The 17852-nt window shown below is 39.8% G+C and overlaps 3 protein-coding genes across 4 annotated transcripts in view; 1 reads left to right on the top strand and 2 right to left on the bottom strand.

Annotated features, from left to right (window-relative positions):
* Positions 1 to 274: 274 nt before the first annotated feature.
* tmem134 (transmembrane protein 134) lies at positions 275 to 4733 on the bottom strand. 2 transcript variants are annotated; one of them, XM_084373093.1, is made up of 8 exons: positions 4500 to 4733; positions 3769 to 4028; positions 3621 to 3688; positions 3440 to 3526; positions 3277 to 3353; positions 2683 to 2727; positions 764 to 817; positions 275 to 649 (listed from the first exon to the last, which is right to left on the bottom strand). In XM_084373093.1, exons 2-8 carry the CDS (start codon positions 3982 to 3984, stop codon positions 567 to 569), a joined length of 630 nt encoding a protein of 209 aa, XP_084229219.1. In that variant the 5' UTR covers positions 3985 to 4028; positions 4500 to 4733; the 3' UTR covers positions 275 to 566. The 2 variants fall into 2 exon arrangements, with proteins under 2 accessions (XP_084229219.1, XP_084229220.1); XM_084373094.1 differs by lacking the exon at positions 4500 to 4733 and adding an exon at positions 4366 to 4431.
* Positions 4734 to 6947: 2214 nt separating this feature from the next.
* serping1 (serpin peptidase inhibitor, clade G (C1 inhibitor), member 1) lies at positions 6948 to 13287 on the top strand. Its single transcript, XM_084368961.1, has 11 exons — positions 6948 to 7023; positions 7366 to 7413; positions 7536 to 7644; positions 7751 to 7912; positions 8002 to 8304; positions 9009 to 9224; positions 10974 to 11117; positions 11229 to 11432; positions 11512 to 11651; positions 12280 to 12502; positions 12879 to 13287. Exons 2-11 carry the CDS (start codon positions 7366 to 7368, stop codon positions 13124 to 13126), a joined length of 1797 nt encoding a protein of 598 aa, XP_084225087.1. The 5' UTR covers positions 6948 to 7023; the 3' UTR covers positions 13127 to 13287.
* Positions 13288 to 13411: 124 nt separating this feature from the next.
* doc2g (double C2-like domains, gamma) overlaps positions 13412 to 17852 on the bottom strand; it is a 41996-nt gene continuing 37555 nt past the window's right edge. The window contains exon 11 of the mRNA XM_084343006.1: positions 13412 to 16874. Within this exon, the coding sequence (XP_084199132.1) occupies positions 16735 to 16874 (140 nt within the window). The 3' untranslated portion in view covers positions 13412 to 16734. The remainder of the gene's footprint in view (positions 16875 to 17852) is intronic.

The raw sequence follows: 17852 nt of genomic DNA, 5'->3' as shown, positions 1-17852 counted from the left end.
TTATCCTACTGGGATGGTAATGGTCTGGCACTTGAGGAGCAAAGTGGTTTTTGATTGAATTAGTTTCCTGAGTGGCAGGACTGAAGACCACTGGGTATGAAACTGCAGTTGAAGAACTATTATCTCAAAAGACAGTAGTTGCATTATTCCTTACTTAAACTGCCTTGTGAGCTCAGCTGTAGGTTACATCATCATCCAGGGTCTATAGACTAATGTCACACTGGGAAGGACTCTAACATTGCACTCGTTTGGGAACAATCATAAATGACACAAATTAAAATATACAAAAGTTTAATTGTAATTTCACAGTCATTATTCACACGACATTGAAAACACAGGCAAGACCAATCTCCTTCTTTTTTCGTGTACATATACAGCAAGTTCAGTTCATGTAGTGGAAACATAGTCGAGGCACTGAGTGGTTGAATAAGTAGTGGTCATAACAATGACAAGAAAAAACAACCATGTGACAACACATTTTTGTTACACGTGACAAAAAAATACAATTCATCTTAAGATAGCAAACAAAGAAACGTAGTGAACATGTGGTGTCAGCTCATAAAATGTCATTTTTCAAAATAAGGTAGGTAGAACAATTTGAAGCCTCTTCTTCCGCGGACAGCACAGCTGATGTATATCACATGGTACACTGGAGGAGATACAGGGAATCATGTTGTTAATGTCTACAAAACAAGGCATCCATTTACTGGTACAAGCCCAGGGAAAGTAAACAAAAGTTCTGGGAACCAAATGATCAGTTTACCTCCAGGGATGAAGAGCAGAAATCCAGGTACAAAGAAAATAGCACTTGAAACACCTGCAAGGACAGTTTCAATACGTCACGACCCAATTAATACAACCACACATTAAAGGAATAGTTTAGGAAATTTACTTATTCGCTTTCTTGTCGAGAGTTAGATGAGAAGATCAATACCGCTCACATGTCTGTACTATAACTATGAAGTTACAGGCAGGAGACTGTTAGCACAAATGTTTAAAACAGGAGGAAACAGCTAACATACAGCTCAGTCCAAAAGTCATAAAAAACATATAAAACTCACAAATTTACATTTTATATCTGTTCATCCCATTGACTCTATATATCGTTCTGTATATGTTAGCAGATTGGGCATAGGCAAAACTAAAAAGTTCAATAGAAATCAAACAAATTTTTTCCCAAGATGGTTTCTGTCATCAATCTGATGTGTGTTTGTTTTACTGCTAAGTTTGGTTTTAATTACTTTTTCAATGCTATAAAAAAGGGGGTGAAACCTCATGATTGATTTACCGATAACGAAACATAACGATGCCTCGACTCCACAGCACGAAACAGTGCTGCACAAGCTCTGACTCCTAACAACATTACAAGCACAACATGGCAGCACTCATCTCTGGTATATACTGGCTTGATGCACCACCAATCCTCATACATGTCAATGATTTACAAGTATAAAAAAAATGTTTTATTGTTGTACTGGCGACTATGTGCAGGACTATTTGACCAGGCAGAGTAACTTCCTGGAATCTTGTCATCTCTGCGAGATTGCCAGGAAGCCAGAGAAGAGTCCAGGAAGTTACTGCATCCTGTACATAACCCAAATGTGTGTACTTAAACGCACATTAAGTGTATTCCCAAAATGTCTAACCATTCCTTTATAAGAGACTTAAATGACTGAAAAATAAAAACTACTTAAATCTTACATCCAAAGAGTTACTAACATAATCTTTTTTATCCTTTTATTCAAAATGAGAACAAATAAAAGTGATGAGCTAAGGTACAGCTACGTGCCTGTTCTTATAGATATCCCTCCACAGTCATTTATTTCTCAGTTGTTTTTTACTTGTGCAGTACTTGGCAGCAGATAAATTGTAAGCTGAGACAATCATAATATTACTTGTATAGCGTACTGCTACTGTGCATTGACCTCACAAAAGGCTTCAGAAAGGTGTTTTTTTGTTCACCTTCAGCCATCTTCTGGATCATCAAAGATCAAGATTCTCATCTACAACTCAAATATCTTAGGCTCAGCCAAACCACATGTTTTTTCTTTTTTCAGCTCTATTCCTTTATGACAGTTGTAAAATAAGAGCTTTAAGATCGGCAGGACAGAAAGTTCACAGGCCTTGAGTTCTGGGTTAAGAAACACTCTATATCCTGGAAAGGACATTGGCCTTTGGACTGACTGCTGCTTCTCCACCATCAAACTGGCACAGTGTGTGTGTGTGTGTGTGTGTGTGTGTGTGTGTGTGTGTGTGTGTGATGGTATCACAGCAACAAAACGAAGACAAGATTGCACAGAAAGCCCCCGAGCTTCATCTGTGGGCGGCCAAAATACAGAATAAATATTTAGTTCTGAATTATACAATTCAAATACGAAGAGAGAGAAGGACATGTTTTGTTTTGTCTTGTAATTTGTAAATATGTAATAAATATGTTATGAAATTGGTCATTTCATTTATTCATGTGTTTTAGATGTTTTGTATTTTGTTGTAAAATGATGATTTGTTTACAGTTTAGTAATTTTCATCGGCATTTGTTTCATGAAATGTTTGTTTCTTTCACTGCTTTTCTGCTTCTGTGTCCACTCATTCAACTATCTACATCTTGCACCTGGACCAACACAGTGCCATTTCTGGACAGGGACTAAATAAAGTTTACCCGTATGGTTTTTTTGTCCTTACCTGCATTTGGATTCAGCTGTATGACAACACCAGTGAAAATTAGAGCTAAAACACAAAACACAAAATACATCATTAAAGTTGGAAAAATACTATTTTAAGTATTTAAACACTTTTTTTCCATTTACTTGAAGCTGGCAAAAAGCTGTCATATAAAGAGGATCAACAAGAGTACAAAGTACAATGTGCTAATCATGTCAACGAATGACACAACACTGAGCAAACTAACAAGTGTAAACTTGCAAAACTATGCGAAGCAGTATGTTGGCATCAAAATAACGGAGCACATGTATAATTTCAAAGTGGTTTCTGTGCTGTTTATGTTATAATTTCATATTTTAGTCACTTAAATGTAATTTTATCTACTTCACCAAAGACAAATGCATACAAAAATAAAAAATTTTGAAGCCATCGACTGTAAATTATAAGCCGTTAATCTTAAAGAGTAAAAGCAATATTGGACAAACATTATACCAGGGGCGCAACATCAATCATAGATCGTCATCTTCTCTATTACATACGGCTATATCACAGGATGAAATTCAGGTTGGATATCTTTAACTTAATGCCTAATCAAGAACTGTTCTTTAGACTTACCAACTCCAGTGATGAGGAGAAGGAATGAAGCAAGAACGACTCTTCTGTTTTTCTTCACCAGCGGATGGGAAACCCACCTAAACAAGACATTAATTAGAGTGACTGTGTTCGTTGTTGTTCGTGTGTCAGTGAGCGTGTATGTGTTTGAGCTGTTTGAACGTACCCGCAGCAGTGTGCAGAAAGCTGTGTGACAGAACTCAAGGTGCTGAAGGACCACTGGGAGCTGCAGTAAGACAGAGTCGCGGGGTCACTGTGAGGAGAGAGCGGAAACAGATGTTCAAACAACGAGCAGTCAAAAGCAGGAGAAGCTGAGTCACATCGACAGCCGTGCCTGTTGGACCCACCTGATTTTGAAGAAGTTATTGAAAGAGGAATTGCCATTGCTGCCCAAAGCGTCTTCATTTTCCAGATTCTAGAAGCAGCAGATGATGAAAGAGTTGCAGTTTCAAGTGAACAACATATATTTGTACACGCGAGTAGGTGCATGCGTACCTGATACTTCAGGTTACTGTGTTCGAGGGAGCCGGTGGCAGCAGGCGAGGGGTGGTTTTGAGGTTTGGAGAAGGTCAGAGGACCGAATGTCATCTCCCCTCCCTCTCTGTCCTTGTCTCTGCCCTTCCATCCCTCGGTGTCTCCATCGGACACAGCTCCCTCCTCCTCGTCTCCTTCCAGCACGAAGGCATCATCGATACTGAACTGCGTTGCCATGGTGATCGCCTCTTACACCCTGGGGTCCTGTAGCTTGATGCTCACTGTGGGTTCAGAGAAAGCAAGAAAATCAATATAGAAAACATGTACACACACAGTATTTTATGATGTCTATGTGCTGACATTCACTGCCTGCAGTGCTCACTTATGTGTGGCAGAGTTTTGGAGCTTAAAAGTTAACTTCGTGGACTAGTTTGGAGATTAACTTTACTTTTTGCCTCTGTGTGCCTGTGTGTTTCTCTTTAAACATTTAAAGTACGCACACACGCATGCTCATACGCACACACAAATAGCCCGCAGTACCATATCTTCAAGCTATGCGATAAAGTTAACCAGTTTGTGAGCTAAAACGGGCATGAAACCAGTAAACAGCTCCAGTACATGTTTGAGCGGACTGGACCACGGTGAAGTGAAATAAACGAGCAGCTAAGCTTGTTAACTGGCTGTGTTGTTTGTCTCTGCCATTGTTGTTTCTCTTTCCGCTAGTCGATCAGATGACCAGGATGAAAACTTACTTTCTTTAAGTCAGTCTTCTCTCCAGGGAAGCCCCACTCGACTCCACGACGTTAAAACACGGGTCACATACTTGTAAAATCTGTAGCAGTTCTGTTTAAAGCGTCCCTTTCAAACTTTGTGGGGTTTACGAGTGCGAAAAAAAGCTTTTGTTGAAGTTTTGAGCCTCGTCCCTTTTTTTTTTCTAACACCCGGCTCTCGATTGCTCACGACTGATTACGCCCAAAGAAAGATCTGCTCGGGAGTCAGTCCACTTAATCGACTGTCGATTTGTCGATCGACCCACTGGCTTACATAAGATCAGTGGTGGGGAGTGTTTACTCTAGTGTTTACTTAAAGTACTCGATTACAAGTACAATTCCTGCATTGAAGCAGAAGACTGTAAGTGTAATCAGGGAAATGAAGCTGGCTTAAAATATTTTAAGCAAAAGTAGGCAGGTCATTGCCCCCTGCAGCTGTTAGCTTAGCTGTTTACTGCTGTGGTGGGGCTAATTTTTTTTTACTATTTAGGACTGCAACTAATGATTTTTCTTATTGGTGTATTTGATTGATTGTTTAGCTTGTAAATGGTCCAAATCTCCAAATAATTCAAAATGAATTAAAATGAAGTTAAACCATTAAAACGAGCAACAGCAAATTTCTTCATCATCAAAATAGTTACTTAGTTGTTGTTAGTTCTACTTGTATTTATTGTTCGGTGGTAGTTTCATCTAGACCAAAACATTGCATTTTATAGGCTGTTTGCATGATTTGTATTAGAAAATCTTAACCTTTAAGGTAACTAGTAACTAAAGCTGTCAAATAAATGTTGTGAAGTAAAAAGTACAGCATTTCCCTGTCCATTTTAGTGCAGTAGAGGTAAAGAAAATACTCAAGTGAAGTACAGTACTCAAGTACAAGATCTTAGTTACATCCCACCATTGCAAAAGATAACATTTGGTTACACATTATAGAAAATTGTTGTTTCTTTAAAACTTTATTTATGCTAGAATGGCACCCCGTAGAGTGCATACCTCTGCCAAGGCCCAACAGTCCCCTTTGATTTAATCAAGCTGGATCCAGTATCAAACTCGATAGCCCTGTATTACTCGAACTTTTAAACAACCCATAACTGCTAAACCAGAATTTTAAATGACCAGATCTTAAATCTGCATCAAATTGTAATCACTCAGATACCAGCCATCTAAATATGCCTGATTTTTTCCCTCAAGATCCACGTGTTATTCCCTGAGGAATTAACACAAATGTCAAAAAACACCCAATGTTAAAGAAAGTAAGAAAAAATGTCCTGGACCTGTCTCTTTATCCGGATCCACACCAAAAGATTTTGGGGTCTGTTCTGGGCCAAGACTCATCTTCCATCCAAGTTTAGTGGAAATCTGATAAGTAGTTTTTGTGCTGACCAACCACCAACCACCAACCAACAAACACACAAACAAAAGGACATGGGTGAAAACAAAACCTCGGTGGAGATACTAACAGGAACCTTAGCAGAACATGAAGAAGTGCTACAATTATTTACCTATGATAAACAAAAAGCTGTAACATGAGCTGTTAGAGTACAACAGCAATTAGAGAAGAAAAGATAAATGATTATTATTAAGGCTGAAGTGTATGACCCTTTTGTCTTTCTAAGCCATTTGTTTCAAATTGAAAAACTAAAATTTGTTGAATTTACATCAAAATATTTGCAAAAATCAAAGTATTTAAGTCAAATCTAAAAACTTTTACTGGTAAATCAAATTGGGTATTTAGCAGGGGATCATGGTAAGTCCAAAACCCATCAACATACAATGCTATTAAATGTACATTGTATTCAATGTATTCATTTAATGATCCAATTAAAACACTTGTTGGCACATTGCCTACATCGTTTTGCTCCTTTATTGCTATATTGTTCCAAGATTCAATATCTTTATGCAGAAATAAATGTTATCAGTGCAATTAAATTCTTGGTTCACTAAGAATGTGATGATTTATGTCCATAATACTGTTTTCTGCCAAACTCGGCTTGTATTTTCCCTCCATGGTGTCTTTGTCTGTGTGTAGTAAGCCTACTCATGCAACCTTTGGCAAAATCAAATTATGTAAAACACTTCAGGCCAAAACATTATTTTATGCAAATTGGAAATGAGCAAAAGTGAAACTGCTTATCCACCCCCAAGTACTCGTAACTGTGTTCCACTTGTCAACATTTAGTGATGATGGACTTAATCACTAATATCATAAGCAATAAATGCAAATGCAATGCAAAATAAATGCAATAAAGGCCATATAAAAACAAGAATATAAATCATCCCACTTGGTATCTGTTGCCAGCATGTGAAATCATGTGATTTCCAGCAAGTCAGAAGACCTGCATTAAGCAAACAAACATCTCTAAACCAACAATCACAGGTTAGTCAATGTTGGTTGCAGTGTAGGGCAGCAGACAGTCAGAGGTGGTAGATCGTGTGAGCAGAAACATTACTGGGAAAAAAAACAACAACTGGTGACTGAAATTGGATACATTTGGAAAGTTGAAAAGTGAGTGATTCAGTGTTTTACAGTGTTTGACTTTTTGTTGATTTAATCACTGAACTGAAGGAATATCATTCACAGTATATTACGCATTACTGCTATAACTTGACTTCCTCTTCGTTTTTTTATGGGATTTGTTTTAACAACGATATACCCTCTCCAAGTGGAAGCTATAGAGAATCACAGTTTAAAATGTTTAAAAAGTGGACAACATCACTAGGTTTCACAGATTGCGCCACATATCGATCTTGTTTCCGGCTTGGTGCCATATTTATTTTGAAATCCTCGCTTAAAAAAACAACTCTATCAACTTACTAATCTCCTTTGATTTTCTCTGCTCTGCTCTAGATGAGACTACAGGCCATACTTTGTCTCTTTCTGCAGCTCCTTTTTGAGGTAAACGTACCTGAGAAATGTAGAATTGATCTCTTTAACAATGTTTTCAATAACCATTAATTATTTAATGAAAATGAGGGTTTCTCTTTTATATGGCAGCTTGTTTCTGTGTTTCTGTGTAGCTATCATCATGCACACATCTCCGGGTGATGCCTGGTTCAACTCTGGAGCTGCCCTGTCTCTCAATTCAGACTGAATTCACTGATGCAGCCATAACCTGGAAATTCAATGGTCTTATAATATTTCCACAACTACCACCATTATTCTCACTGTATTACAAAAGAATACAGTTATGTGTTTTTTCATTTTAAAAAAAACATCTCTTCTTAAAACACAGGCAAAGAAATAAATGCCCAGTCGCCTGGTTCAACAACACTTAAAAAGGATGGCTTGTATCTCGCTATATCCCCTGTAACTGCTGCTGACGAGGGCGACTATGTGTGTTTGGCAAAGGAGACAGATGTCGAGATCATAAGGACATACTTTATTACAGTCGTTGGTGAGGAACATACATACATGCATCTATGCAACATTCAACAAAAAGCTTGAATCTGATCAAGTTTAAAGTGTTTGTGTCTCTCTCTGCAGCAACAATTGTCTACACCATGAAGATAAACGAAGGCTCCAACGTTCAACTCCCGTGCCATTTCCCACCTTCCAGCCAAGTCACGGCCAATGCACTTTGGTACAAAGAGACGGGTGTTGGCATGATGACACGGCTAAATCTTGGTGACGGTTCAACAGGCGATGATGAGAAAGTTGAACAGCTTTATCCAATGGACCATGATCAATCCATCGTACTCAGACGCACTGCGATGGAGGATGCTGGAACTTACTCTTGTCAATCTGCTGAGGGGGAAAAGCTGAGCACTGTTAACATTATTGTTGAAGGTAGGTTTGGCAACCTTTTCCATAGACTGCTATGTTACACAGTCTGTACAATTTGGAACCAGAACTTATTTTAGTAAATGGCAAAAACATCAAGCTCCTAATTAGCTTTTTAACAACAATCTAAGCATTTTACCAGCAAACTAAATAATACTAATTAACTTTATCATTGTAACACTTTCTTAATAAAAGACTGCCCAGATTTACTCCAAGAGAGCCGAGCAAGACCCCTGACTTCTCATTATTACATTTGCATTAAGGTTTCAATATCTGACAGAGAGGTTTTGAGTTCAGTCAGCCAGCTAGGATCCAAGGGGTTTAACGGCATCTATATTTGAGTGTTGTCAGCTTAAAATAATATGTTTATGAATTAAATTCAAAAGGGGAGCCTTGAGGGACACCACAAGTCAGATGAGACGTTGAAGAAGTTTCCTACAGCAACAGGAAAGGTTTTGTTGGAGAGATCCGAGTATAATAAGCTTAGAGCCATGCCTTTGATGCCTAACCAAGTCTCTAAGCGATGCAAGAGGATACTGTGAGCCACAGTTTCAAAGGCAGCACTTAAATCAAAAAGAAAATATAAAATTGAGCAATCGCCTCTGTCTGCAGTTAAGATGACTTAATTTCTAATCCATGTTGAGGTTTTGTTATGAAAATTTGGCACAACATTCATGTACATTTTACCTGTCTGCCGAACTTTCTTCCAGTTCCTCCTCCGACTACTCGTTTCTCGTGCAACAGCTTCACCACAGCGTGGGAGCCCTGCCTGGATGAAAACAGTCGCACGGGGGAACCCATGTTGCAGGAATCCATTACAGAGTTTTCCATGAAGCTGTATTCTTACCTCAAAGAATCTCAACCCTCAAGCAACTTGCTCTTCTCTCCCATCAGTATCAGCGGGATACTGTCCCATTTGTTGTTAGGTATGAATCATTTAAAGAAATTATTCCTAAGCATAGTCAAAGCCTGGTCACATCTATGTAACTCATAAAAAAACTACAAACACCATCCTGCTGCAAGAAATACTTCAAAGTGCATCAAATCCATCGCTGAAAATACTTCCCAACAAAAACAGGATTTCCTTCTGTTTGAAAAATGTTAAAAAACTACAGTGTCACTGTTCAGGAAATTACTTAACCTTTTTTGTATAAACTGAGAGTTTACACTCAACATTATAACCACTGACAGGTGACTAACACTGATCATTTTTTTTACAATGTAATGTTCTTTCTTGGGTCTATGAACTGACAGCACTGCAGACCAAATACACCCACTCATAGCAAGAGCACTCCCTGATGGCAGTGGCCCTCCCAACAGGATTATGTGGCCTGCCGCATCACAAAAACTGCTCAGGAGTGGCCCAAGAACCATGTTAATCTGTTTTACAAAATCGGCAGATCCCCCAAAAAAATCAAGAATCTGTCGAAAGTGCTGGAACGAGTCTGCCAGGATAATCCCAGAAATTTGTCATAAGTTATTTTGAACTGTATGGTGGTCAGAATGATTGGATCCAGATCATCTCAGTGATTTTGACATAGTTTTCTGCCAGTTAAAGGGAAATTTAGGTGTTTCTAAACCTGAGTCCTCTATTTAAATTTGTTGGTGTGTAAATGATACAAACTTACCAAAAGTTCTGGAATTGGTCCAGTAGATTGCCTCATCATGGCTGCAGTGTCATCCTCTGAGGCAACTCCAACCTTCAAAGTTACTTCCATCAAAAGTGCTGACAGGCTGAGGTTGATATCCTGTGTCTGACAATATTAGGGAAATTATTAATTCAGAATTTGACCTTTTTGCCAAGGTGCAAGATCCTTTTTGTAACCAGAAACACAGTCATGTTCAAGAAGTATTGATCTAAAATCATTTGAGTTGTTACAGTCGTTTCCTCATCTAGATTGTCAAACTCGGTTAAGTAGTCAGCCATGACTTTGTAAATAAATTCTTCTTGGCAGTTCCTCTAGGCAAACGCCGTTCACAAGATCTTAGACCGTGACTCCTCGAGCAAGACTTGTGTTTGTGGTTACAAAGTGGAACTTATTATTAATAAAAAGCTATATCTCCGTTGGAATCATTTCTTTAATGTTGCCAGACACTTAAAATAACATCCTCAGCCTGTCGGCGGCAAAAACAAGCACTTTTAATGGATGTAACTCAACCATGCAGAGGTGATCTACTGGATGGATTCCGAAACTTTAAGCAAGAATTAATCATTTTCACACCCAAACATGTAAATATATTGTCCATGTTTAATAATCCCAGAATTCCTCTTAAGTAGTATGGCCTGAGACATCTCAAAAGGAAATAATAAGCTGGTGCAGGTGTGGGGTTGATTGCTCGGGGGTCAGACTCCAAGAGAGCAGTGTCATCTGCGTATGGGTAAATCTTGTGATCAATCCCACCTAGAGTTATTAGTTTGATTAGATCACACTCTGCCTTTAGCAACCGTATCCTTTAGGATTTTTTGGTCTAAAAGGCAGCATTTTCCAGTGTTACCATAACATAAACTTTTATAAGACTTGGAAGTTACATAAACATAATGTTTCTCGATTTTAAATGTCACAGGAGTTTCTCTCGACCTATATTAAATGTCAGACCTGCCTTTCAGCTTTCTGTTGTCTCTACATTACAGTGTTTCTACATTATGGCTTTTTCCTTCATCCTGTTACCTTCAGGTGCAAGGGGAGACACGCGCAGAGCCATTGAAAGGGCTGTCTGTGTGCCTCACGACTTCCACTGTGTTCACTTCCAGTTGAAGAAGCTGAAAGAGAAGTTGGCCAGCTCCTTGCAGATGGCTTCTCAGATCTACTACAACCCACGTATTACAATCATTCTTTGAAGCTTTCAAAGAGATAGATACAGAGATTCTGAGTGCATGAGGAGCACAAAGGATCCGTGGTGCATCACATTTTCTCTGTTCTCTTCCTCAGAAATGAATCTGACTGAGTCCTTTACCAACCAGTCCATCCAGTTCTATGAAGCGGAGCCCGTGAAGCTGCTGGAGTCCAGCGAGGAAAACACACAGATGATCAACAACTGGGTGGCAAATAAGACCAACAATAAAATCAAGCATCTGGTTGACTCAGTCTCACCTAGTACACAGCTGATAATGCTTGACGCTGTCTCCTTTAGTGGTGAGTAAAGTGTGTGTGCACAACTGTGTGTTATGTGAAAGCGGTGGAAACTTATAAACTGTCTATTTGTGTGTATCAGGTCAGTGGAAGGTCAAGTTTGATGAGAAGCCCAAGAAAGGATTTTTCTCAAAACTGGATGGTGATCTGAAGAAGGTGCCGCTCCTCTATCAGAACAATTACTTGTTGGTAATGGCGCACATCGTTGAGCTGAAGGCACAGGTAACAAACAGCCAACATCTATCTTAAACCCACACATCCACAAACTACTTGAGTGGTTTTCAAACTGTGAGGGGAGTTGAAGAAGGGCATGTAGAGAGAGATGTGAGGCAAAGGTACTCTAAGAGTTAAGGCAATTAAGGTACACTAGCAACATTAGAGTGCTGCAAATTGCGCCACATGTTCTTCTCTGAGTCACAACTTGGTGTAATCTGACTGTACAGACATGAAGCACATTTTTTATATCATATTTATCCCTAAATTTGCATAGTAATCATAGAAAAAAACATGCTTCTTATAACTACAAAATTTGCCTGAGAGTCTTCATATTTTAAAGTTTTCTTCAGTATTAAAGTAATGCGGATGATAGTTACCTGTTACCATCATGAACAGTCGTACTTCCTTTTGGTCATTTTTTATATTTTTCTACCTCCTATGTTTGTCATGCATCAGAACAAAAAGGCAAATTCCTTGACTCCTGATTCAGATTCTGATTCATTTATATTAACCTTCTTCTGTATTATTTTGAGATTAGAGTAGACTGGGTGGGGGGTCCTAGGCGTACCACTGTGATAGACTTTAAGAACCCCTACTGCACAGTAACACCTGGATTTTTTAACTCTGCCAACAGGTGGCGAGGTTTGCTCTCACAGGTGACAGCAGCCTTTACATCCTGCTGCCTCCCTCCAACACGGTGTCTGACCTGCAGCAGGTGGAGGAGAGGATGACGGACACGGCTGTGCGTCAGATGATAGAGCATTTGAAAACACGCTCTCCTGAGAAAGTCGAGGTCACTCTGCCCCAAATCAAGCTGGATGTGCAGCCGGACATGCACATACTTATGAAGAAATTAGGTTTGTTCATCTTTTATATTCTTCTCTGTAAGTCACTCTCAAATAAAGCTTATTCGCACCACATCATCAACCATTAATGCATAAAGTTTGTGTATTTCCTTATCTACCAGGCAGTATACAATAGTTAAAGATGCCATATGTAAAACTTTCAATTTCAAAATTATACTCAAAACAAATAAAGTCAGCATATCACCAGAATAACTGCTTAATCCAGCTACAATTAGCTAGTTAGCTCAAAAAGATGTGCAGCTAGCAGTCCAGACTTGCAGCTCATGTCTCCCCATCTGCTCTCTGATCTCCCTGTATCTGATCCGTTTACTTCCCTGCTTTTGACCTCCACCATCATCTTCCTTCATTTTTCTTTCCCCTCAACCAGGACTGTTATCACTCTTGGAGGGTTCCAACCTGTGTGGCCTCTACTCTGAAGACATGCTGGTTTTGGACGACGTCAGACACAGAGCTTTCCTTGCGCTGACCGAACAAGGAGTTGAGGCCGGAGCGGTCACCTCTGCTTCATTCTCCCGCTCCTTCTCTTCCTTCTCTGCCCTGCGGCCTTTTGTCATGCTGCTTTGGAGTGACCAGGCCAACGTGCCGCTCTTTATTGGCAGAGTGACTGACCCGTGAGAGAGAAGATGGGCGGAGTGGAAACGGAGGCAAATGTGCGGAAAGCCATTTGATTATCTTGCTTTGCTTCTTCTGAAAATTCAAACTCGATATAACTCTAGATAAATTCAGTTTCAGTAGTTACTCAAGTGAGAAGCAACCCTCACAAAAACATATATAAAGCCCTGCGTGTGTATCATTTTAAAGGATGATGAATAAACACGTTCACAAAACACATTTGCTGCCTGTCATGTTTTTGAAGTATCTAGCACAATGTGGATCATTAAAAGGAAGACAGACAACCACTGAAACAACTTCAATTTATTTTGCGAAGTAGTTACACAAACCCACCACAGGATGGCAGCCACACTGTGTGATTGACATAGACTTTGAATGCACAGGGACTGCAGTAGTGAATTCCCATCTCATTCGCCCCTGCTCTCCTGCATCATTACCACTTTAATATCAATTTATTAAGGAAGACAAGTGTCAAAATCTGTGACAGTAAAGGTTTTGTTTTCTTTAAATCAAGAGCTTGCAACTGAGCAAAAAATACCCTGAATCATCGTATTCACAAACAAACAAACAAACAAACACTGATGGTAGGAGACTGAATAGATGGCATAGACTGTAAACACATCAGCATTCAGAATGATCAGCTAAGGTTGCACTCTATTATACAAGCTGATAGTAATTGCTAAACATGCAGCTGTATTGCAGATAAAACTGATTACATAAGCAAAGCGGGGTCAATAGACAAGAGTCAGAAAATTCGGTTGACTGTAAACAAAACCAACAGATCCAGAGACAGGAATAAGCCACCATCCAGCCGGAAATGTGAACTCTATTAGATCACTGTCACCGGGCCCAGCCCCAATCAAAGCACTGAGTATTCCCAGAAAAGCATCTTTGATGCCTGGATAACACGATAATGTTGTTGTTTTGGTTTGATTATCTCACTGCTGACGTGCTGGATGTTTTGATGTGCATAGAAAAAGTACAGAATAAAACCCGCCATCCCTGCCCAACCCTCCTCTTATTGAGTCATTGAACTGAAAATATGTTTAGGCTTTCTGTTAAAACAGTTTGTTTAGTTCCAAGCTTTGATAATGCCCAAGCCCTTTTTATTCGAAACCTAATTCACCAGCGGAGGATCCATTTTTTTGCAGTCGACGATGAGACACAAGGTTGCTGAAGGACACCAAGAATATGAGCAGCCGGATCGATTCAACAGTTAGAAAACTCCCGGAGGCCACTGACCGACTGTGGGTGTGCTGTTGTGAACCAGTGTATGGCCAGAGCTGTAGTGTTAGACGAAACGGGGGAGTGCATCTGATATCCTGGCAGACTTTTAGACAATTCAGTGATAGTCGAGCCCATGTACACCATCGATACGCAGAGATGTGGACAGAGACACATAACGCATGTCAATTGCTCCCCGCTGCCAAATGTGTTTCCATAGACGGTGTAACCACATTTTACCTCCCAACATTAAACTATGTGTGTACGTGGACGTATATATTTGTGTATGTGTGTGTGTGTTTGTGTGTGTGGTAGTAAGGGAGGATCCATCGTCTTTGTCAGCACACAGTTTATCTCAGCAGGCAATCCTGTTCTACAGACACGGACACAGTGGTCCCAGCGATCTTATCCTCTGTTCCAACAAAGTATCACAGCAGTTGGTTAAAGTTGTAATGAAATAAAGTCTACAGGATTCGTGTACATGGACAATTTTTAACTGTTTATGACTTTCAGTGCAGCTATCTTTCATGCCTGCACCCGGTTGCTTTGACTGAATGAAACACTGCATTTATGAACAGTGCTGGAGTCGCAGGGAGGTGTTCAGCCAGGGCCCCCATTTATCAACGTTGTGTAGAAAAGGTTAAAATTCTGTCTTATAAATCTCACATCTGGGTGTACACGCTGTTGATAAATGAGGGCCCAGGACGATCACACCAGAAACCAGGGTACATATCCAGTCTGCAGTGAGGTGTAGGCAACAAACGCACTTTGGTTAAGGTTAGGAAAATATAATTTTAGTTATTCACATGAAGGGACTTGTGTCCTATGTACAGTACATAGATCCTATAGATCAAATTTCATCACTACTTCACAAACTACTGTGATACTGTGTAGCCTGTCCAGAGGATGAACTTGATACCACTATAGACCTGATATCTAATAATTTGGAAGTAACAAGATGAATGCAACATTGATCACAGCAGTGACTCTCTCTGATGGCTGATTTCAGCCAGATTTCACTAATATATTTATATTTTTTTGGATCCTCTCGGTGTGTGCGGGTGTACAGTGGTGGATTAGGGCTGATTTTCCAGCTTTAGGCAGCCATATTCTCACACATCACATAATCAAAATTGTCACGTTAATATATTAATGCTGTGATGTTGCCCTGCAGGGAGAAAATGTTGCATCATCTGTGAACTCTGTTGGAGCAGAATTGGAGCTGCTAGTTCATACCATGCAGCGGCAAGTGAAAGCACAAACTTCAAAAGCAATATCTGCGGATACAACTTTAGCGTTTCATCAGGAAAGTCCAAAAGAGCGGTCAGAGGTTACGTATCAGGATATATTCCTTACAGTCGCCCTGTGACTGTCTGGCGATGGGAGAAAGGGATGGCAAAGGTCTGGCACTCATGATTGACAGCTTGTCAGTGTCCTCCAGCCAGGAACACTCGCACCACTGAGACCTGCGGCGGTGGCGGAGGATTTCTCTCTCTCATGTGTCTCTCTTGTCCTTTGTTATTATTTCTTCACACCTCTGTGCTTCGGGAGTCACGTGGAGACATCTTGAATGGGGCGGCATGGCGTGAATGCAGACAGACACACACACACACTGCACAGACAGAAAATGTAGGCACTCATATTCTCGTAGCCCTCATGCACACACGCACGCACACACACACACATACACATATACTGACACGTTAATGCCTGACATGAAGGTGTATAGAAAGCCACCATCACTGAAAGACAATGAAAGACATAAGAACACTGAAACGGTAAAGGTACAAATCCACCAAATGGATCATTTTGTGCTTTATAATACGGTGTGTTTGTTTTGCATCAGATCACTAAAATAGAGACTTCCCCCTTTCATAACATCCCCTCTCCTGCAACTATATACCACATTATGAGTCACTAGGGTGCACATACATTTGGCCCCTTTCACTGAATGAAGTTTGAGTACATTAATCTCAAATTTCTTCAATATTAGGTGTAAATCTGAATGACAGAATATGAGCGTCTTCCACAGATACAGTAAGGTCTAAAGCACAATTTTTGTGAGTACTGTTTCGTTACGTCAACACTTTAATGAGGACATCGTCACAATTTGGTTCACCTTTAGAAAAAAATACATTTCCAAAATGTATTCAGATACACATCATTACCATCACTAATATTAGTATGAATATCATATACTAATACTCGGTGCTGTAATTATATGATGGATTTCATTTTCAACATTATTATTATTGCATGTTTTATCCTTTGCCTCTGTTACTGCATTACTTGGTCTCTGTTATCAACCATCTTCCAGTGAGACAAATGTGTGTATGTGTGTGTTTGTGTGTGTTAGTGTGTGTGTGTGCACGGATGTCTTGTGTAATCTAGTCCGGTTTGTCACTGCTCGGGGCTCCTTGCTGTGTGAGCGTATGCCAGAACTCCACTTTCTTCCCTTTGTTTTTGAGACACTCGAACCAGTGTTTGAGTCTCTGTCCACTTGCATTGATGCCCAGCTCCACTCCACCTGCAAACACAGAGCCAGAAACAGAGAGGAAGCATCAGGAGGTGATGGGAAACTGTGGGTGGCTTTACGAAAGGAGGCAGAAACTGTGAGGAATCAGTGAAAGACCATTAGTGTTAGAAGCACTGAGGTTTTAGTTGAAATACTAACACAACAATGTAAATATACTTGATAACAAATTCAACTTTTGCAGAGAAGCAATTCCAGACTGATATATTATTATATTTTTAAATTGGATAGCCATCATTAATAAATGGTACATTTATAGTTGATTAAATTTCAGTTTAGCGATTGTTAAGGTTTGAATACATCTGTTGCAGCTTCATAATGACCATCCAAGTAATGTTTATAGATGAGCTACACAGTATTCATTAAGCATTTACTAAGTGTTATAAACATCAGTTGCAACTTAACATTAACAATTGCTTAATAAATAGTTAATAAAGCATTTCATTGTTTGTCAACAGTGGCATAACTACTGAAGTTTAATTAACTGTACATTTACCATTTGTTAATAAAGGTTATTATAAAGTGTGACTGTTAAAGATCCAATTTTGTGAGAAAGTTGATTTTTGAGTCTCATTCCTAACTCATCAAACATTGACGCCTTGGGAGAGCGGTCCACCCGACCTACAATCCCAAAGCGTCGGTATCTGACCAGTTGGGCGTGAAACTCAAAAATCAACATTCTTACAAATTGGACCTTTAACACCAATGCATCGATTGTACTGCTGCGGCTGGTCCAGGTGGAGCCTGTTCCAACTTCTTTATCTACAGGTCAGTGGTTGAGTCAAGTGCTTTCCAACCTCGGGGTCAGGCCCCTCCAAAGGGGCGCAAGATAAACCTGAGGCATCGTGAGACGATTAATAGGAGAGAAAAGAAGAACAAAAGAAGTTCTGACTTGCTCCAGACTTTTTCGTGAAATGGAGGACCATTTTTTAAAGACATATAAACCTGCAGTAACTTTCTGGGGAGTGTCGA

The sequence above is a fragment of the Pagrus pagrus genome (assembly GCF_965226575.1).
Source record: "Pagrus pagrus genome assembly, chromosome: 2".
Lineage (NCBI taxonomy): Eukaryota > Metazoa > Chordata > Actinopteri > Spariformes > Sparidae > Pagrus > Pagrus pagrus.
This window is presented reverse-complemented; position numbering and strand designations above follow the sequence as displayed.

Coding starts and splice junctions, on each gene's coding strand:
- tmem134 (XM_084373093.1), bottom strand. CDS start 3,984: ATGGCAACGCAGTTCAGTATCGATGATGCCTTCGTGCTGGAAGGAGAC. Junction 3,527..3,620: donor AATAACTTCTTCAAAATCAG/GTGGGTCCAACA, acceptor CTCTCCTCACAG/TGACCCCGCGACTCTGTCTT. Junction 3,354..3,439: donor CTTTCTGCACACTGCTGCGG/GTACGTTCAAAC, acceptor TGTCTTGTTTAG/GTGGGTTTCCCATCCGCTGG.
- serping1 (XM_084368961.1), top strand. CDS start 7,366: ATGAGACTACAGGCCATACTTTGTCTCTTTCTGCAGCTCCTTTTTGAG. Junction 8,305..9,008: donor TGTTAACATTATTGTTGAAG/GTAGGTTTGGCA, acceptor ACTTTCTTCCAG/TTCCTCCTCCGACTACTCGT. Junction 11,652..12,279: donor TCGTTGAGCTGAAGGCACAG/GTAACAAACAGC, acceptor CTCTGCCAACAG/GTGGCGAGGTTTGCTCTCAC.